This window comes from Erythrolamprus reginae, chromosome 2 (assembly GCF_031021105.1).
Source record: "Erythrolamprus reginae isolate rEryReg1 chromosome 2, rEryReg1.hap1, whole genome shotgun sequence".
Lineage (NCBI taxonomy): Eukaryota > Metazoa > Chordata > Lepidosauria > Squamata > Dipsadidae > Erythrolamprus > Erythrolamprus reginae.
In genome coordinates, this window is record NC_091951.1 from 17452884 (window position 1) to 17475611 (window position 22728).

General features: G+C 40.3%; 1 protein-coding gene across 1 annotated transcript in view; it reads left to right on the forward strand.

Annotated features, from left to right (window-relative positions):
* Positions 1-22728, forward strand: part of LOC139159201 (vomeronasal type-2 receptor 26-like) — a 32530-nt gene that overhangs the window by 6463 nt on the left and 3339 nt on the right. The window contains exons 3-7 of the mRNA XM_070736552.1: positions 13815-13990; positions 14641-14932; positions 15416-16210; positions 16972-17184; positions 20245-20371. Coding sequence (XP_070592653.1) covers positions 13815-13990; positions 14641-14932; positions 15416-16210; positions 16972-17184; positions 20245-20371 — 1603 coding nt within the window. The remainder of the gene's footprint in view (positions 1-13814; positions 13991-14640; positions 14933-15415; positions 16211-16971; positions 17185-20244; positions 20372-22728) is intronic.

Consider the following 22728-nt stretch of genomic DNA (forward strand, 5'->3'; position numbering starts at 1 on the left):
CCTTCCTTCCTTCCACCATTATCTGAACAACAATAATAATATAAATTTGAGCATAATTTTTTTCCCAAGTAATTGCAAATGCCCTTTTTGGGTTACAAATACAAAGTTTGCTAACAAAGTCAGGGAATCGAGGGCTGTTTAGTGATTGCTGCATCAATCTTTTTTCCATAGCAACTTTTAAGAAACAAATTATCTTTTGGTGCCTGAATTCTAATAGCAACAACCTTGAGAAGAAAGAATGCAGTGTTGTGAATTCCAAGGCAAAGAGATAGTAGCTTGCTAATAGATCATCCAGGCGGTTTTCCTGGTAGAGAAATTATAATTAAACTTGATGGTATTTGCAACACAGCATGGGAGTCAAATGCACAACTTGGATAATGTGTTTAGGATAGTTTGCGGTACTACAGTGGTCCATTTTTCATGAAAATATTAAGCTTTTTTTGCTTTGAATTGTTAATACAGTGATCCCCCGATCCCCCGCTCGTTGCGAGGGTTCCGTTCCAGGACCCCCCGCAACGAGCGGGTTTTCGCGAAGTAGCGTTGCGGAAGTAAAAACACCATCTGCGCATGTGCAGATGGTGTTTTTAACTTCCGCAGCGCTAGCGAGGAGCCGAAGATTGGGGGCGGCGCGGCTGTTTTAAAACGTCCCCGCCGACATGGGGGGCTCGCTAGCACCCCCCCGAACCCCCAACCCGGGTTTGGGGGTGTGCTAGCGAGCCTCCCATGTCGGTGGGGATGTTTTAAAACACCCGCGCGGCTTTCCAATTAGTCCCGAAGACAAACGCGGAAGTTTGACGTTTGTCTTCGGGACTCATTGGAAAGCTCCGATCGTTTTAAAACAGTTGCGCCGTTCTCCGCTGACTCCTAAAGCGGGGAAGTTCGCCAGGACTCAGCGGAGAACGGCGCAACTGTTTTAAAACGATCGGAGCTTTCCAATGAGTCCCGAAGACAAACGTCAAACTTCTGCGTTTGTCTTCGGGACTCATTGGAAAGCCGCGCGGGTGTTTTAAAACGTCCCCGCCGACATGGGGGGCTCGCTAGCACCCCCCCGAACCCCCAACCCGGCTTTGGGGGTGTGCTAGCGAGCCCCCCATGTCGGCGGGGACGTTTTAAAACACCCACGCACCTTCCCAACTGAGCCCTCAAGCCAAGCGCCAAAGGCGAACTTCTGCGCTTGGCTTGAGGGCTCAGTTGGGAAGGCGCGCGGGTGTTTTAAAACATCCCCGCCAACATGGGGGGCTCGCTAGCACCCCCCCGAACCCCCAACCCGGGTTTGGGGGTGTGCTAGCGAGCCCCCCATGTCGGCGGGGACATTTTAAAACACCCGCGCGCCTTCCCAACTGAGCCCTCAAGCCAAGCGCCAAAGGCGAACTTCTGCGCTTGGCTTGAGGGCTCAGTTGGGAAGCAGCCCGAGCGAACGGCATGGGGGGGAGAAGGGCGCGCGAGCCGCGGGCGCGCGGGCAGGCAGGCTGCAGACAAGCCGTTCGCTCGGGCCGCTTCCCAGCTGAGTACTCAGCTGGGAAGCGGCCCGAGCGAACGGCGTGGGCGGGAGAAGGGCGCGCGAGCCGTGGGCGTGCGGGCAGGCAGGCTGCGGACAAGCCGTTCGCTCGGGCCGCTTCCCAGCTGAGTACTCAGCTGGGAAGCGGCCCGAGCGAAGCGGCAGCAGCGAGGAGTTTGCGTGGGCGGTGGTGGGGAAATTCCTCGCTGATGCCGGCCAAGAGGGGGAAGACCTAGGGAAGCCGCCCAGCAGCTGATCTGCCCGGCGCCATCTACGCATGCGTGCCCATAGAAAAAAAGGGCACACATGCGCAGATGGTGTTCTGACTTCCGGGTTCAAAAATCGCAAATTACCCTGTTCGCAATGGTCGGGGACGCAATAACCGGGGGATCACTGTATTTTACTAGAATTTCATTGTAGTTTTAAAATGGTGGGGGGGGGGGGCAGACACTTAGGCTGTATGGGGCCCCAAAATTCCTGATGGCGGCCCTGGCTAAGGAGACAAGACTTCCCAGAATGGGATGAGGGGCAGGAATACAATATCATCCATCTCCAGTCCACAATGTAGTCCTTTCAGCAGTTCTGAGAAGGATCCTCACCCATTTGCACTACTGAGGTGACCCCATGGACACAGATAAACTTCCAAGTAGCCTCAATGACTCTGTAAAAAGAATCCAAGTGACTAGCTGTCTGCAATGAGTATAAATCCTTCCATTCTCCACTATCCAGTCAGAGTTGAAGAAGCTTCTTGGATTAGAAGTGAAATGTCCTCAAAGAAAAACAATAGAGTCCACTTACCTCTTGAAAAAAAGTACCTTTGGGAAATATCAGAGGATAGCAGAACCATTCCATAGATCAACACAAGTTCACAGAAATACAATATCATCAATACACATGTACACTTCAACTGTAGTCTGAAAGGAGGATGCAATTGAACAAAACAAAACAAAGAGTGAGTAGATAGGCCTTCATTGCAAGAGGTGGAACTTCCAATTCACCGAGGACATAACTTTACCTTAAATTTTTGATATTATGGGCATCAAATAAAATACAATTTTTTATTCCTTAAGCCTTAAGATCTGGTTCTATAGATAGCTTCAGATCCCAATGATGATGCATCATAATGGAGATGGTTAATGAACTAAGAGGCAATGCCACCTCTCCATCCACACATTGAGCTCCTTCCCTCCCCATCATTTAACTATAATTCCATTTTTATTGTAATTTCAATTTTCACTTGTTAAGAAATATTTTTCTTTTATGATTTTAATCTTTTTAATGGTGTAAGCTGCCGAGAGTTGTTTCAAAAAATATGTGTGGCGACTAAGTTAAATAATGAATGAATGAAGAAGCAAATATTTGAAACAAGTTTACCGGTCAGTGGGTGAGATTCTCTCCAATCAATTTAAAAAGAAGGGCCACATCTTTCTTTTCAATTTTGTAAAATCTTTATTTTTTTTGCAATATTTTGTAATATACATCAAAGAGGTGATTTTAGAGTTGTTTTTGGAAAACTTTATAAATGCTTTGTGAAATTGATTTAACAACTATGATGTTAATTACAAAGAATCTCTGGTGTGGGAAAAAAAGTCTTGTTTGCTAATCAATTGAAAAACAAAACCTTGAAAGTTGATTACCAGAACACAATATGATTACTTTAGAGGAATTGTGTGATTTATGGGCTGGAAAAGTGCTTGAACTTTTTAATACTGTACTTTGACCAGAAATTACTAGTGAAGGCAAACAAATCCTTTTGGAGATAACTGAAATTATCTGATTACCCCTACAGACTGAAATACAAACAGATTTTTTGCAGTTATTTCATGGAAAATACAAGTGGACTTAATGATAATGAGAATTTCTATAAGAAAAAAAACATGATAGATGAAAACAGTAAACAGATTTATCTATCTATCTACCTACCTACCTACCTACCTATCTACCTACCACCAAACCACACCCAACCACCAGTATTTATAGAAGGAAGGCAGCTCAGGTCTTGCTGTGTTCGCCATAGAACAAGGACAGAAGCACCAGCCTGAAGATGACGAGTGGGACCTCGTCAAAACGTCACCAGAAATTTCTAAATCCTACAAGGGAAGAAACCCGAATATATATATATATGTAGATTGTTCTGAGTTCGGGTTTTGCCCTGTGTAATATTTTGCATGTCTATGCGACGTTTCGGTGAAATCACATTCACCATCATCAGGCTGAAGTTTCAAGCTTCGTGCTGTTGTAAAAATGTTTTTTTATGTCGGATCAAAAAAAAAAAACATATAGCCCCTCCCTGGTACAGAGCTGGAGGGATCAGGTCTGGTGGCTCAACTGCTAATTCTCTGCCTTACAAGGCAGAGGCTGCCAGATCGAATCCCAGTAAGGAAGGGTGTGGCTAGCTGATGAGGCCAGAACAAGGCCGAAATGGGACCATCCTAGTCTCCCTTAATTTTAAAATTCCAGCTAAAAACATTTGATACATACAGAATATAGTTGTCGGCTATGAATAAATTAACTGCCTTGAAATGGTCCTGGGTTGGGCCTAGAGGCAAAAAGGAGCTGTGACGTTCCTTCAATATACCAGGGTGATCCGACATAAAAAAACATATAGCCCCTCCCTATGTAGATTGTTCTGAGTTCGGGTTTTGCCCTGTGTAATATTTTGCATGTTTATGCGACGTTTCGGTGAAATCACATTCACCATCATCAGGCTGAAGTTTCCAAGCTTCGTGCTGTTGTAAAATGGAATGTTTGCAACTGTCATTTCTTCCTAGTATATAGTGTGGGGGTGGAGATTTGGTTTGAATGTAGCAAATAGATTGGATGATTATGTTTCAGTGATAATGAACAAAGATATAAACAGATAGAGGGAGCCCCCATGGGATCACCTCTCTCACCGGTCATCGCCAACCTCTATATGGAATATTTCGAAAATAATGCATTAGAGCAATCCAAATACAAACCTAAACTTTGGCTGAGATATGTTGATGATACCTTTGTAATTTGGCCACATGGTAAGGAAAAACTAGACAATTTCCTCACACATCTTAACAGCCTACACCCCAAAATACAGTTTACTAGGTGTTGTGGTTCCGTCTGAGGCCCCTCCGGGAACGGCTGACCTTCTGTCGGTTTCCAGCTCAGAGGGAGAGGCTGAGGAACAGGAGGTGCAGACAGACGAGGAGGAATCCCAGGCTGAAGAAGAGGGAGGACAGCCAGAGTCCCACCAGGGGGAGCTCTCCTCAGCAAGCAGCCTGGATTCCTTAGAGGAAAGTGCACAAGCCATAATTGATCTGCGACAATGAAGAGCTAATCAGAGACGGAGTCAATTGGCTAAATACTTTCAGCATTAAAGTGGCAGCAGCTGGGTTTGGGTGTGGTGCTCTTGGGAAAGGCTAAAAGGCAGACCCACCCTTCCTGGCTTGTGGAGTTTTATCTTTGAGAGTCATGGGACCTGACTGTGAACTTTGGCGTCTTGGAATCCTGGTTTGTGCCTTTGACTATTGAAACCTTGGGGGGGTGTGCCAGCAAGAAGCTTGCTGTATTGTCTGGACATCAGGACCCTGCTGTACCGTATTATATCCTGTCTGTTGGGAAGAACAGGTTTTCCTCTGTGCTTATTTTTTCCAGTTATAAACTACTTTTGGCTTTTACCAGAGTGTCTGGCTGTTTTTTCCAGTTGGTGTTGAGGTCTGGGGGAACCCAGACAGAACACTATGGAAACAGAAATCAATGATCAACTTCCCTTTCTAGATGTACTGGTCTATAAAAAACCCAATGGCAGCCTAGGACACACTATCTACCAAAAGAAAACCCATACCAACCGTTATCTAAATGCACACTCACACCACCACCCCGCACAAATCACCTCAGTGGCCAAAACTCTCATCACCAGAACCAAACGCTTAGCTGACCATGAGCACTTAAAAACTGAATTGAACAAACTCAAAGATGTATTAATTTCTAATGGATTCGAAGAGAAAACAATCACAAACCTAATCAAAAAAGAGACACCCCCCAAAAAACAAGATCAAGAACAGGACAATGGTACCACCATCCTCCCTTACATCAAGGGCACCGCAGACAAAATTAGTAAAATTCTGCACAAACATAACATCAAAAGTTCATTTTGCACCAACCAAAAAATATCTAATATCCTAAGGAGCCCCAAAGATAAAATCCAATTGGAATACCAAGGAATCTATGAAATCCCTTGCAAAACATGTGCAGCCACATACATTGGACAAACCAACCGAAGAGTGAGCCAACGCATTGCAGAACATGTGAATGCAGTTAAAAAAGAAGAAAAGACTTCCTCCCTTGTCCAGCACATTAAAAAAACAGGGCACGAAATTGACTTTGAAAAAACTAAATTACTTCACAAAACAGAGAATTTATATAGAAGAATTGCTCTAGAAGCCATAGAAATTGAGAGGAGCCCCCTTTGCATAAATAAAAGAGATGACACGTCCCGCCTACCAGAAATTTGGAAACCAGCCTTAAACAAAAAAAACCACTTCATAAAAATCACCATGTCAATCCTTCTAATAATTATGAATTTGGAATTTTGAAATTTGGAAACCAGCCTTAAACAAAAAACACTTCATAAAAATCACCATGTCAATCCTTGTAATAGTTATGAATTTGGAATTTTGAAATTTGGAAACCAGCCTTAAACAAAAAACACTTCATAAAAATCACCATGTCAATCCTTCTAATAATTATGATTACACCAACCAATCAGATCACTGAAACATAATCACCCAATCTATTTGCTACATTCAAACCAAATCTCCACCCCCACACTATATACTAGGAAGAAATGACAGTTGCCAACATTCCATTTTACAACAGCACGAAGCTTGGAAACTTCAGCCTGATGATGGTTTCGGCCTTATTTTGGCCTCATCAGCTAGCCATACCCACTGGGACTTGAACCTGCAACCTTTGCCTTGTAAGGCAGAGAATTATCCTCTAGGCTACAGTATCCAATCCCTTCAGCTCTGCACCAGGAAAGGGTTACATGTTTTTGTGTTGAATCACCCTGGTGTATATATATATATAAAAACAAGGACAGAAACAGCAGCCTGAAGATGACGAGTGGGACCTTATTTATTTATTTATTTATTTATTTATTTATTTATTTATTTATTTATTTATTTATTTATTTATTTATTTATTTATTTATTTATTTATTTATTTATTTATTTATTTGATTTTTATGCCGCCCTTCTCCTTAGACTCAGGGCGGCTCACAACATGTTAGCAATAGCACTTTGTAACAGAGCTAGGCTATTGCTCCCACAATCCGGGTCCTCATTTTACCCACCTCGGAAGGATGGAAGGCTGAGTCAACCTTGAGCCGGTGATGAGATTTGAACTGCTGACTTTCAGATCTACAGTCAGCTTCAGTGGCCTGCAGTACAGCACTCTACCTGCTGCGCCACCCCGGCTCTTGTCGAAACGTCGCCAGAAATTTCCAAATCCTACATGGGAAGAAGTATGTATTCATCAGGCAGTGGTTGGTCAGATCTAAGATGTGCTTCGGGGGGTTGTATTTGTTTTGGATGGCTGTCAGGGCTTCTTTGATAGGCACTTCGTTGAAGAGAGATATGACATCGAAGCTTACGAGAAGGTCACTGGGTTGTAGGTTTTGTTCCTTTATGATTTCTATGAAGTGGAATGAGTTTTGTACATGAGACATGATGGATTCTGCATAGGGCTGGAGTTGTTTGGCAAGAAATTTGGCAAGATTCTGTAGGGGTGAGCCTATGGAGCTGACTATGAGTCTGAATGTTGTTCCTTCTTTGTGTATCTTGGGGAGGCCATAGAGCTTGGGGCATCTGGATGATTTTTCTTTGGGGATGATAAAGGAACAAAACCTACAACCCAGTGACTTACAACCACTGCCTGATGAATACATACTTCATCCACAATGGACAAAGATACAAACAGATAGAAGGAGCTCCTATGGGATCACCCCTGTCACCCGTCATCGCAAACTTATACATGGAATATTTTGAAACCAACGCCTTGGACAAATCTGAATACAAACCCAAACTCTGGCTTAGATATGTAGATGATACCTTCATAATTTGGCCACATGGGAAAGAAAGACTGGACAGCTTTCTCACACATCTCAACAGCCTACACCCCAAAATACAATTCACCATGGAAATAGAAACCAACAACAAGCTTCCCTTCCTGGATATCCTAATCTACAAAAAACCCGATGGCTCCCTAGGACATACCATCTACCAGAAGAACACGCACCAACCGCTACTTTAACGCAAAATCCCACCACCACCCTGCACAGATCAATTCTGTAGCCAAGACCCTCATTTCCAGAACCAAACGCCTAGCCGACAAAGACCACCTGGAACATGAATTACACAGTCTCACAAATGTATTAATTTCCAATGGATTCCAAAGAGAGGCAATTAACAACTTAATCAAAAAAGAGACACCCCCCCAAGAACCAAGACACAGAAAAGGACAATGGCACCGCCCTCCTCCCTTACATCAAAGGCACCACAGATAAAATCAGTAAAATTCTCCGCAAACACAACATCAAGACAGCCTTTGGTACAGATAAAAAAATAGCCAACATCCTAAGAAACCCGAAAGACAATATCCAGCTAGAAAACCAGGGAGTTTATCAAATACCATGTAAAATCTGCCCAGCCACATGTATTGGACAAACTAACAGGAGAGTAAATGCACGTGTTGCAGAACATAAGAATGCATTAAGGAAAAAAGAAAAAACCTCCTCCCTTTTCCAACACTTCAAAACTACAGGACATGAAATTGATTTTGACAGTACCAAATTAATTTCCAAAACAGAACACTACAGCAAAAGAATAATCATGGAAGCCATCGAGATAGAAAAACATCCCCAAAATATGAACAAGCGGGATGATACCTCCCGCTTACCAGACATCTGGAAACCAGCCCTCAAACGTATCCCAGCCATAGAAACCAGACTCAGAACACACATTGCAAAACAATCAAGTAGCCTGCAAGCTCCAACTACTCAGGCTATCACGCCTAATCTACAACCATTAACTAATCAGCAGACCTCAGCTACATCAACGACCCCAGATGTTACCCCACGGACTCACCAGGAAGTTTCTACACAGCAGGCAATTGCTGAGCCATCAAACCACACCCAGCCCCCAGTATTTATAGAAGGAAGGCAGCGCAGGTCTCACAGTGTTCGCCTGAGAACAAGGACAGAAACACCAGCCTGAAGATGACGAGTGAGACCTCGTCGAAACGTCGCCAGAAATTTCCAAATCCTACACGGGAAGAAACCCAAATATACCAAGACCGTCATACCTGTACCAGTGAAAATCTACAAAAAAAACACACACACACACACACATATATATATGTCAAATGTTTTTTTATGTTGGATCACCCTGGTATATTGAAGGAACGTCACAGCTCCTTTTTGCCTCTAGGCCCAACCCAGGACCATTTCAAGGCAGTTAATTTATTCATAGCCGACAACTATATTCTGTATGTATCAAATGTTTTTAGCTGGAATATATATATATATATATATATATTATATATATATAATATTACACAGGGCAAAACCCGAACTCAGAACAATCTACATATATATATGTAGATTGTTCTGAGTTCGGGTTTTGCCCTGTGTAATATTTTGCATGTCTATGCGACGTTTCGGTGAAATCACATTCACCATCATCAGGCTAAAGTTCCAATCTTTGTGTTGTTGTAAAATGGAATGTTAGCAACTGTCATTTCTTCCTAGCATATAGTGTGGGGGTGGAGATTTGTTTTGAATGTAGCAAATAGATTGGGTGATTATGTTTCAGTGATCTGATTGGTTGGTGTAATCATAATTATTAGAAGGAATGACATGGAGATTTTTATGAAGTGTTTTGTTTAAGGCTGATTTCCAAATATCAAAATTCTAAAATCATAATTATTAGAAGGATTGACATGCTGATTATTATGAAGTGTTTTTTTGGTTGTTTAAGGCTGGTTTCCAAATTTCTGGTAGGCGGGACGTGTCATCTCTTTTATTTATGCAAAGGGGTCTCCTCTCAATTTCTATAGCTTCTAGGGAAATTCTTCTATATAAATTCTCTGTTTTGTGGAGTAATTTAGTTTTTTCAAAGTCAATTTCGTGCCCTGTTTTTTTAATGTGCTGGACAAGGGAGGAGGTCTTTTCTTCTTTTTTGACTGCATTCACATGTTCTGCTATGCGTTGGCTCACTCTTCGGTTAGTTTATCCAATGTATGTGGCTGCACATGTTTTGCAAGGGATTTCATAGATTCCTTGGTATTCCAATTGGATTTTATCTTTGGGGCTCCTTAGGATATTAGATATTTTTTGGTTAGTGCAAAATGAAGTTTTGATGTTATGTTTGTGCAGAATTTTACTAATTTTATCCGTGGTGCCTTTGATGTAAGGAAGGATGGTGGTGCCATTGTCCTGTTCTTGATCTTGTTTTTTGGGGGGTGTCTCTTTTTTGATTAGGTTTGTTATTGTTTTCTCTTTGAATCCATTAGAAATTAATACATCTTTGAGTTTGTTCAATTCAGTTTTTAAGTGCTCATGGTCAGCTAAGCGTTTGGTTCTGGTGATGAGAGTTTTGGCCACTGAGGTGATTTGTGCGGGGTGGTGGTGTGAGTGTGCATTTAGATAACGGTTGGTATGGGTTTTCTTTTGGTAGATAGTATGTCCTAGGCTGCCATTGGGTTTTTTATAGACCAGTACATCTAGAAAGGGAAGTTGATCATTGATTTCTGTTTCCATAGTAAACTGTATTTTGGGGTGTAGGCTGTTGAGATGTGTGAGGAAATTGTCTAGTTTTTCTTTACCATGTGGCCAAATTACAAAGGTATCATCAACATATCTCAGCCAAAGTTTAGGTTTGTATTTGGATTGCTCTAATGCATTATTTTCGAAATATTCCATATAGAGGTTGGCGATGACAGGTGAGAGAGGTGATCCCATGGGGGCTCCCTCTATCTGTTTATATCTTTGTTCATTATAGATGAAGTATGTATTGGTCAGGCAGTGGTTGGTAAGGTCTAGGATATATTTGGGGGGTTTGTGTTTGTCCTGGATAGCTGTCAAGGCTTCTTTAATAGGTATTTGTGTGAACAGGGACACGACATCAAAACTTACAAGTAGGTCATCGGGTTGTAGGTTTTGTTTTTTAATTATTTGTATAAAGTGGAATGAATTTTGAACATATGAGGTAATAGTTTCTGTATATGGTTGAAGGTATTTGGCTAAAAATTTGGCAAGGTTTTGTAGAGGGGAGCCTATAGAACTGACTATTGGCCTGAGAGGTATTCCTTCCTTGTTTATTTTTGGAAGGCCATAGAGTTTTGGACATATGGAAGATTTTTCTCTGGGGATGATTTTTTGCTGGATTTCTTCACTGATGGGAGAGGCCTATATATATATATATATATATAGAGAGAGAGAGAGAGAGAGAGGATTTTAATTTGTAGGTTGCCCTTTTCCGAAGAAGACTCAGAGTGGCTTATAACATAAAAAATGTTATTATGTCTCGGTGCAGCTCTGTGTGAAACCTTCAACATACAATCAGCAGAGTTGTTGCAGTGGTGTAGATAATGAGGGTTAGCCAATTAAAGACTCAGAGTTAGTATTAACAATATTATTATTTACAAATATACAACAATATTAACAATAGATTACAAACTGCACACAGCAAAGAATAATACAGCTCGCAAGCAAAGATATCTCAAAATAACTCCCCCCACAGGGAATGGTGCTGGCGCCATCTTATGGCCAAGCCATCAAAGTTCTTAAAGATACAGTCTTTACTTTCATAGACCAGCATTGTTAGTTTACTATATGGCAACCCCAAAGTAGGTTATGTACCATATACTAACAAAAAATAAATACATAAATATAACATATTAAAAAACGAATTTAAAACTAGGCTAATTTAAATTCTAAAACCCATTACATGCACGAAAACCAATTTAACCAACCTTAAAAACCTATGTCTTAAAACTTTTCAATCACATTTATTTATTTTATTTATTATATTTGTATGCCGTCCCTCTCCGTATTTATCCATATCTCAGTCATAGCATAGGCTGGGACAAAATATCTATGTATGACAGCCCCAAGCCTTCCAGAAAAGATGTGTCTTCAGTGTCTTCTGAAAGGCCGGGACTTGGGAGAGTGGGAACCGTGCGAATCTTGGGGAGGAGTTGATTCTCTGTGTCTTACATGAACGCTGAATGTAAAGGAAAAAAGTTTATCCTGATAACTTATTCCACATTTACCCAATAGTACAGTTGGCCAATTATCTATTTCTAGACCCTTTGTCTCAAATATCATCCCAAAATTGATATTTTTAGAAATAAAATGAAAGAGGTGGCGGCAGGCAGGTGGGCAAGGAACCAGAGAGCAGATGGGCTGTGTGCATCACTAGGTGAGGCCAAGGCAGGCAAGGGGAGCTAAGGAGTGGGTGGGAGGGGTGGGGCAGAGTATGGTGAGCCAGTGGTGCAATCGGCCAGTTCGCAAAACTGGGCAAAAAATTAACAAACGATTCAGCCAAACCTGTGCGAACTGGATGATGGATCTAATGGAAGAGTAAATTAAAAAATTCTTAACATTAGGTCTTATTCTTAACATTAGGCAGCGTTCAAGGTTACAGCGTTCAAGGTTACAGATTTCTTCCTTAGCATTAGAAAACAAGCAGAACTATAATTAATATAGTTAATATTATCAGAAGGGCAACTGATCAAATTCGCAGATGACACCAAGCTGGCGGGGGTAGCCAATACCCTAGAAGACAGGCTCAAATTACAGAAAGACCTAGACAGACTAACACAGTGGGCCCACACCAACAAAATGATGTTTAACATCGACAAGAGCAAAGTCCTTCACCTAGGCAGAAAAAACCCTGGACACACATACAACCTGGGAGAAACCCCTCTTAGCAGTAGCGTCTGCGAAAGAGACCTCGGAGTCTTGGTGGACAATCAACTAAACATGAGCCAACAATGTGCAGCAGCAGCTAAAAAAGCCAATACAATCCTAAGCTGCATCAACAGGGGAATACACTGCAAGACCAGGGAAATCTTAATACCACTCTACTATGCCCTGTCCGACCACACCTGGAGTACTGTATTCAGTTCTGGTCACCACACTTCAAAAGAGACATTGAAACTCTGGAGAAGATTCAAAAAAGAGCAACCAAGTGGATTAAGGGATTGGAAACCAAGACTTATGAAGAGAGACTGAGGGAACTGGGCATGGATAGCCTATATAAAAGGAGGGCCAGAGCGGACATGATAGCAGTCTACAAGTCTACGAGGGGATGTCACAGAGAGGAGGGGATCACTTTATTCTCCAGGGCACCAGAGGGCCAGACGAGGAACAACAGCTGGAAGCTGACCAAGGAGAGATTCAACATGGAGATAAGGAGGAACTTCCTGACGGTCAGAGTGATCAACCAATGGAACAACCTACCAGCGGACATTGTGAACTCCAACACTCTGGACATTTTTAAGAGAAGATTGAACAGCCACTTGACTGGTGTACTATAGGGTTCCTGCTTGGGCAGGGGGTTGAACTCGATGGCCTTCCTGGTCCCTTTCAACTCTAACATTAAATAAATAAATAAATAATGTTATCAACCTAATGTGGCACCAAACTGTTTAGTTCTGGGTGACCTTCATCAGGAGTTTTTGGAGACAAGAGAGTAGACTGAAATTTCCTGAGTGTCTAACTGTCTTCCTTCAGCATCACATTCTAGACATGTGCAGAAAGGAAGAATCACAACCACTTCAGACCAATGCCCTCTAAGGGTATGTCTATGATTTTTCACTACGCTTTTCTACAGCTTCTCCCATGCATATGGAGGCCCTGAAGTAGTTCAGGATCCCCAGAGGAAAGTTTCTTCTTACAGTAATTATTAAAATCCTCGTCTGTGAGCTTTCTCCTGATATTTCTCCAGTGATCGCCTTTGATGTAAACATCAGACTGAAGCTACTTGAAAGGGATCTTGCATCAGAAAATGATAAATGTCTCAAGTCGCACTCTGTGTTGCACAAATTTTGGGGACATTTAGGGACTATGCTTCTTGAATGTACCTTTCCTCTCTCTCCTTTCCAATGAAGTTCTGTTTATCCCTCTCTCAGTCAATTAAGTCACTCTCATTTCCATCTTGTGACAGTTCTTTAAATAATTCGAATTATCATTTTCCTTCTTAGAAACAGGAAAAAGATTGAGTCAGACCCATAAAGTATGGACTTCTTTTTTCTGTTTCTGCTTCTGTTGATGTCCCAGCCAGTCTCTGGGAAGCTGAGAATGAAGTGCCTGCAGAGTTTTCAGAAACATGAGGGAAGAAAACTATGGAGCTATTACAGGCCAGGAGACCACCTCATTAGTATAGTCTCAGTGGCCACAACCATATTGGATATAATGCTGTCTTTCAACACAGCTCCTTATACTCAATCTCCCCCGTAAGTCATTCAGTGGGATGGAGTTGCATTGCCTTGGACGGGAAATGAACACTCGGACACCAAGCTGGGTAAAATGGGTCACATTATTAAATATTAACAGAAAGACCTGCAGGGGTCGCTAAATGGGGCGGAGTTTCCTGAACACAACATACTTGGGCATCTCTCCATTTCCAGTCATAACACTCTTCTTTTCCTTCACTTACTACTATATTGTAGGACCAGTTTTTAATTTATTGAATCATTTGGATTATCATGGCTTCTCTCTTACATCTTATTTTAAGAGGCCCAAATCTAAATCTACCGCCCCCAAATTCTTATCCAATCCTGGATTAATGACAACTAGTTTATTGAAAAAATTGTATTTACCTCTGTCCAACCCATTTCCCTATTTTTATAACCATTCATTGATATTCAATGTCTGATTCTAGTAAGAATAAATTATGGTTTTGTTTTTAGAATTACTTTTCTGGGTCACTTATGGTAAGTCCTCTTTGCTGATTATTCTATTTTAATGGTTGAATTATTTTGAATCTTGATCATTGCACAAATTAAATTGAGCACTATTACAAAGAATGATATATTTGTGAATATTAAATCTTCATCCCACCTTCCCAACCTTCATAATAATTAAACAGTGGTATTTTTTACAGTATTATATTTACTAATCCAGAAAGAATCCTATGCTTCATTTTTGCCATTCAAGAAGTCAATAAGAATTTTCATCTTTTGTACAATCTCACACTTGGCTACAACATCCATGACAATTATTTGAACACTCGTGGCACTTCAGATGCCTTGCTGGACATGCTCTCAACTGGAGAAGCTAATGTTCCCAACTACAGCTGTGGCAAGAAGGACAACCTGATGGCTGTTCTTGATGGATCTCTTGATGACATTTCCATTCAGATGTCAACATTAGTAGGCACCAATAAAGTCCCACAGGTTTGTTTGTGTTTTTGTCTATCTCGTAAAGTGAGCAGGTTGTTGATGGGTGGGTAATAGATTCAATCATATCTTTTCTTTGGAATTCAAGAACTGCTTTTCACCATGGCCATTGTGGACTCAAGTAAGACATGAATAAACTGGACACAATGTTAAGTATGAAATATTTAAGCAAATGTTCAAAATGAACTGATTTGCAATTGCAGTGCTCTAGAGATAGAAGACACAACAAATCAATTTTGTGAATGTTAATTTTATTAGAAAAGAGAAAGACCAGTATCTTAGGTCACAGATTGGACAAATGCTTATAATAAAACATCCTAATATTCTGGATATGATATTCTTTATCTTGATATAGCTTAAGGGTTAAGAATCATAAACTATTCTAATATATTTGTGAGAACCACACTGGATGTGTTAAAACTTTACATTTGGACTTCATCTGATCTAAATATAATACACTATTCTTTATTGTTTCTTCAGATGAGTTATAGAATTGTTTCAGAGGCTCTGAGTGATAAAAGTCAAATTCCCTTTTTCCATCAGCTGCTTCCTCAAAATGGGTTCCAATACTCAGGAATGGTCTATATCCTTCTCCATTTCAGATGGACTTTGATTGGTCTCTTTTCAACAGACACAGAGGATGGGGAGAATTTCATGAGAAATTTCACTCCTACGCTTATCAGAAATGGAATTTGTGTCGTTATCTCACAACAATTCTCAATGGCTAGAGCTACAGAACATCTCAGAAATGCCATTTCTAAGTGGAAACAAGTCAATGTCTTTGTTCACTTCATAGAATTTTTTTCCCTTATGGATAGTGTTCGCCACATCCATTTAACAATCGAAAGTTTGCCGGGCACTATTGAAGGGAAAGTCTGGATCACCACAGTAGTTGAGAAAATGACAATGGCAAGGCATATACTTCACAACTATATGCATAGTATTTGGGTCTTTTCTTTTCAGGAAAGAAAATGGACAAATGATGACGCCTTTCAACCCAATCTTTTTAGGGATTCCAAATTTGAAGACCAGTCTTTTCACTGTTCTTTTTCAAAGCATTTCCTTTCTGTCAAGGGCCGGAGACGATGCACCCAGATTGCACCAGTAGAGATGCAGGAGAAAAAGAATAGAATTCTGATAAAGAATGACCACCGCGTTTATAGTGTTGTTAAGACTCTGGCCCATGCCTTGAATGTTGCATATTCCTCAATATCTAGGAGGAGAAAAATGGAGAAGAAAGAGAGATTGGGGGCTTTAAGGCTAGAGCCATGGCAGGTATGGGGTCATGATATGGATCCATCAAAACTAGTTCTTTAGAAAAAAATCCAATGCTCATGTAGGGGAACCATTTTAACTCACTTGTTCTGCAAAACACTAACAGATTTGGCCAACCTGAGGCCAGATTTAGTTCACAGGATTATGTTCCAAAGAGCAGGGACTATGACAATTATATTTTGATGTTACATCCTTCTATTATAATTTTTTTTAATGTATACATTGTACATAAAGATTGTAATTTACATGATAGAATTGTATATTCCTATATTTCAACTAGTCTGCGGAGAGGGGCGGCATACAAATCTAAATAATAAATAAATAAATAAATAAATAAATAAATAAATAAATCTGGGAGTATTTAGCATAACCCCTCCTCACTGCCGGAGTCCAATTAAAGCTTTTCAGATTGATGGCTGTTCAGTCTTTGCATTTAGCTGTGGTGGCACAATGGTTACAATGTAAGTATTGCTGCCAACAGGTTAAATCTTATCAGATAAAGGTTGACCCATCCTTCCATCCTTCGAAGGCTGGTAAAATAGGGAGCCAGATTGTTGGGGGCAATATGTTGATTCTATAAACCATTTAGAGAGGGCTGTAAAAGCACTGTAAAGTGGTGTAAAGTCAAAGTGCTATTGCTATTTAGGCAAATAGTAAAGGGAGGACTGAACATCTCTTTTTCACTGGCTGAGCTTTAAAATTGCTCCTCCTTTTAGGATGTTTCCAATTCCTTTCAAAATTCCTGGATGTTTCAATTTTAGTTCCATCCCTTTCTGGAGAAGAATGAGTTTTACAATTTTTCCTGGGAAAAACTATACTTGGACCAAAGTGGAAATGTAGCAGCAGATCTGAATATCATAAGTTGGTTGCTTTTCCCCAAAAAGGATCCCATCGAAGAGCAACTGGGGAGTTTTGAAAGACAGAAGCTAATTATCAATCAAGATGCTCTTTTATGGCTAAAGTTGCTGAACAAGGTGATTGGAAATAATGAAAACTTTTCTGTCAGTATAGTTGGTTTTAGTGTGCCCTGAAAAGCAGGATCAGATATTTTTAAAGAGCCCATATCTGACCAGAATTATTTTTGCCTCCTTTTCAACTGACAGGGATAGTCATCCCACTCAGACATGGGTTCCTACCTATTCAGTCCAGTTCTGTAGAACCAGTAGTAACTGGGCAGCCTCAATCTCTGGAACCGGTAGCGACCCAGGCCTGTCATGTGCCTGAGCCTGTTGTCCCAATGGCGCCATAAATGCCACAAATTTGTTTTTCACTTCTGCGCGTACACAGAAGCTTATTTTAAATACTTATTTTATTCATTTATTTTATTTAAGTTTAAGTTTAAGTTTTATTAGATTTGTAAGCCGCCCCTCTCTGAAGACTCAGGGTGGCTCACAACAACATTTATTTGTCAAAATATTTATTATTTAGATTTGTATTTATTATTTAGATTTGTATGCCGCCCCTCTCCGAAGATGTACATATATGTACAAGATAGTAGGCGTTGGTATAAACACCAGCTCCAAGGTGCTGGAAAGCAATGCTGTGCTTCCCCCTTGGCAGATCCTGAGGTGCGCAGCCTGGAGAGAAGCGCCTGGCCGTCGCCCTTGCGCTGGCTGCTGCCTCCAGAAGCGCCGAGGTAACCGAAGCTCTGCCCAGCGCCACCGTCTCCCCTCAGCAAATGCGCGCCTCACCCACCCCCGCCGCGGCACCCCTTTACCTTAGTGGGCCCTCTCGCTCTTTTTTCCTCACACACAGAGATCTCTTCCTCTTCCTCCCTGCAGAGACCTCCAGCTAAGCTGGGTTAGGGGCGGGGAGGGCAAGGCAGTAGCAGAGAGACTGGAATCCCCTCCCTCCAGCCTCTTCCCGAGGGGTCTGGTTGGGAGAAAAAAAAGCGGGACATTTTTCAAATGGGGCAGGACGCAGGACAAATGATTGAAAAGCGTGACTGTCCCACTGAAAGCGGGACACCTGGCACTTTACTGTTGAATGCAATTGCTTATTTTGATTGTCAGCTGCCGTCTTCCACTAAAACAGAGAATTCTCCAAATTTAAGTCATAAATAAATGTGTGTCTGTCTTTCCATGCCATCTAATTGTAGTTCTAATTTTGGGAGGTAGTGGAGGGCAGGGGCTTTTGGAATGCTATGGTTCTTGGGGGTGCTCAAAGTGTTGGACAAAAGTAGCAACTAACAGCAAAACTGTCCTTGAATGCAATTGCTTATCTTGATTATCATCTATATTTAGTCTTCCATTGAAACAAAGAATTTTCCGAATTTAAATCATAGATAAATGTGGGTGTGTCTTTCCTTGTCATCTAATTGTAGTTCTAATTTTGGGAGGTAGTTGAGGGCAGGAGCTTTTGGAGTGCTATGGTTCTTGGGGACTCAAAGAGTTGAACAAAATTAGTGACTAACAATAAAAGTGTAATTCTTCAATAGAAAGGGCCTTGTCTTGAATACCTAACTGGGCTTTAGAAATATACCTTTCAACTACAAAATAAATTTAAAACAGATCTTGCAAAATTTGGTTTTCAACTAAACAATCAAGAAATTGATAAAGTTTTAGTGGGCCCGGAAAACAATCTCACGAATTTACAAATGCTTATTTAGAATCAAAATGGAGGAAGCGAGAGTTAAAGAAGTAATGATCAAATGGGCCCAAAATATAGGTCATACAATCGATGTGGACAAATGGGAGAATCTTTGGAATTACAATTTGAAATTAGCCATCTCTGCCGCTTATAAAGAAAACTTTTATTAAATTTTCTATTGATGGTACCTTACTCCTGTAAGACTAGGAAAAGTTTATCTGGGTTTTTCTCCAAGTTGTTGGAAATGTAAAAGGGAGTCAGGTACTTTTTCCACATATGGTGGACATGTGTAGAGGCCAGAAACTATTGGAGAAAAATTTGGAAGTGGATAAAAGAAATTTTACTAATTGAGATTAAATTTGAACCATAATTATTATTATTGGGAATAGTTGATATAAACATTAATAAAGGATGACAAGTATTTAATCATACATTTGATTACGGTTGCTAGAATTTGCTATGCAGAAAACTGGAAAAAAGACTCCACGCCTACCAGCGTACACATCAAAAACAAAATAATGGAACTGGCAAAAACGAATAGATTAACGATATGTATTTAAGGAAAAGAAGAGTCTGTCTTCTATAAAACCTGGGATAAATGGTATAACTAGTTACAAAAGAGAACAAGAAAAGGGAATAATTACTCTACCTATGCCACAAAGAGGAAATATGATAAAAATCTATTTGGAGAGCTCTACCTCTCTTTATTGATGTCAGATTTGCAAAAATATTCATAATTTACAATTCGATAAATTCCAGACTCTTTAAAGATCTGGAAAACTTTTTCAAATTGATTAAGAAGGTATTAAATGGTTTGATCATGTTTTCTTTTTATCTTTTCTTTCTTCCTTCTTTTTCTTAATACAAATCATGTATTCAAATTTATTTTTATTTATATATGAACATAGAGTTACTATAGAAGATACTAGAGATAGTTACTATCTCTCTGTATGTACTTCTGTTTGTTTTTATGAATTTCCAATAAAAGCTTTTAAAATTAAAAATAAAAAAGAAATATATCTTTCCCTCACAGGGCCCAAATTCATGTCCCATTTGCAGCAGCAAAAGACGCCTGGCTTACCTTTGTTAAGTGACATGTTCTCATGCTTTCGCCTCTCTATAATTCTAGAAACAAGGCAGTAGTCTTTAGTCTTATTTCACCAGCATGGCAGCTGTATGAATTGAAAATATAAATGTACAGATATAACTAAATAATACCTCATTTAAGATTGTCAGTCATAGTTTGTGAGGAATTTTTTCTTTATATCTTAACTGGAACAAGGATTTGGATTGTTTTCTAAGGGGAATAGCTTTGCAATATTTTATATTTTCCTGATCTATAGTTCAGAAGCTTCTTTCTTAAGCACAGTTTCATTATATTTCAATCTATCTAATAAACAAAAATTTGGCAGATAATTTGGAATGAATTTTGTTTTTCTGCTTAGTCTCTGCCTCAATCCAAATGTGTGGACAATTGTCACCCTGGATTTGTAAAACGGGCTCGGAAAGAAGAACCAATCTGCTGCTATGATTGCATTCCTTGTCCGGAGGGGACCATCTCAACACAGGAAGGTGAGTGACATCAGAGGAAAAGGCATTGGATTCAATCCAAAAATTTGATCAAATATTAAAAGACATGTGTGAACTTGACTATTTTACTCTTTATTGCTATTTTACACATGTCCAATTTATTATATATTGGAAGGAATAAGATCTTGAAGAATAAGGCAGGAAGAGAGGGAAGAAAGTAGTGGATTGGGCAAGATGAATTCTGCTAAAGGAAATATCTTTTCTACTTGTCAGCTTGAAAATTTCCTTCCTTGTTTACCATCTAAATTCATTGAAACTTGAGGATTGGCTTCAGGTCAAAGGGTTTTGCTCATTGAAACCTATTTTATCTTACAGGCCAAAAGTTATACAGTCAGTCAGTCTGTCAGTCAGTCAGACAGACAGACAATATTTAATAAGGTCATAGATCTGCATAACAGAATGATCTACTTGGGAGGACCAGAGTGTTTGGGTTCAAGGGGCAAAAGAAAACAAAAGACTTTTTCTGCTTGGGCCTATTGGGTCAGAACAAAGAAGCACACACTTGCATAAAATTCCAACCCAAAATAAAACTATATTTAAGAACGAGTTGTACAAAACAAGGTCAGTATTTTTGTCCATGTTGGCAGCGTTCCCGGTCAAATTGGATAATAGATAAAAGAGCAGCTGCCACTGGGAGCCAAATCCAATTTAGACATTCTTCAGTGCTATAATATCTTTCTAATCACAGACTCACGAATCTTCAGGTGTACTTCAGACAGCTGCATCTCTGCACAATGAACTTAAACGGATAACAGCAGTTTGCCAGCAAAGCATTTCTGGAACCCCGGATTTAGGACCTCCATCATTACAAACGATGAAACTCCACAGCTCTTTACCCATAAATCCTCACTTATATACTGTCTGGGTGTGGTCAATTGTTTCCTAGAGATATTCACTGTCTAGACTTTCTTCCATAGACTCACCTTCTAGAACTTTTCCTATAAAGATATTCCTGTCTGCTTCGTGACCTTCTAACCCTGGCATCTAATAGGGGCTCCAATGTCCCCCTCCTCCTCTGAGTCAGACATTACCATAATTGGGGTTTCTACAGTGTCTGGGGGCTCCCCAGATTTCTCAGATTCCAATTCTCTCTCACTCTCAGTCTCTGACTCAGCTGTCAACAACACTGACCTAGAGTACCAAGATGGACCTGGTTCATCCTCCTCAGAATCTGTGAGTAACTGAGCTGGTCGTGGACCACTCACAAAAAAACTTAACATTGAAGTTTACAGAAAGCTCACACACATAGATTAGTATTTACATTTTGATTCTCACCACCCGCTGGAGGACAAAATAGGAGTGATCAGAACCCCACACAAAAGGGCTGAAAGTTTGCCTACCAGTGAAAATGGAAAAGAAAAATAACTAAAAGACATCAAGGAAGCCCACATAACACGTGGCTATCCCAACTGTACCTTTATCAAATCCAAAAAAAACCCATCATGAGCTCCTCCATAACAGTAACAATTAAAAGAACAACAAAGCAAAATTGTCATTCCATATGTTGCAGGAATATCTGAAGAGCTCAGGATCCACACATTAAACCCAAAAATACACTAAGCCAAAAGAATCAATATTCCAAGTAGTGTACCTTAGACCCAGAAGAGGCCACGTTGGAGGCTTCAGGATTGCCAAAAACCTTGTCTACTTCAGGAATAAAACACCCAGATACAAACTGTGCAATGTGGTATATATGCAGTACAATGCAGTGAGATATGTGTAGATCTGTACTTTGCAGAAACAAAACAATCATTTCACAAATGTATGTCACAACAGAGATGAACAAAACTACCAGGACAAGATTCAGCAATCTATCTGCATTTGGAAGATAAAGGCCATTCTTTTGAAGGCAGTAAAGCCAGCCATGCATATACAGTATAGCATTTTGTAAATATTTAAGTACTTTATTTTTCAGAGTATAAGACGCTATGGAGTATAACATGCACAATCCTTTTTTGGGGAAGAAAACAAGAAAAAAAATTCTGTCTCTGTCTACCAGTAAAAATGTGACGCACGGATCCAATTGTGGAGGTGGAGATCGGCAGCAATGTGCTGGGGTGATCCCCCCCCACCCTGGAACAGATCTAAAACATAGCATTTGAAGGCCAAAAATGCAGTATGCTGAAGCCAAAAATGTTGGGCAATGTGGCGATAACAGCAGCATGAAACAGGTTTAAAACAGAATATGCAGAGGCCAATAATGTGACGTTCAAAGTCAAATTCTCCAAATTAAAGTCATAAATAAATGTGGTTCTGTCATTCCATGTCATCTAATTGTAGTTCTAATTTTGGGAGGTAGTGGAGGGCAGGGGTTTTGGAAATATATAGTTCTTGGGGGC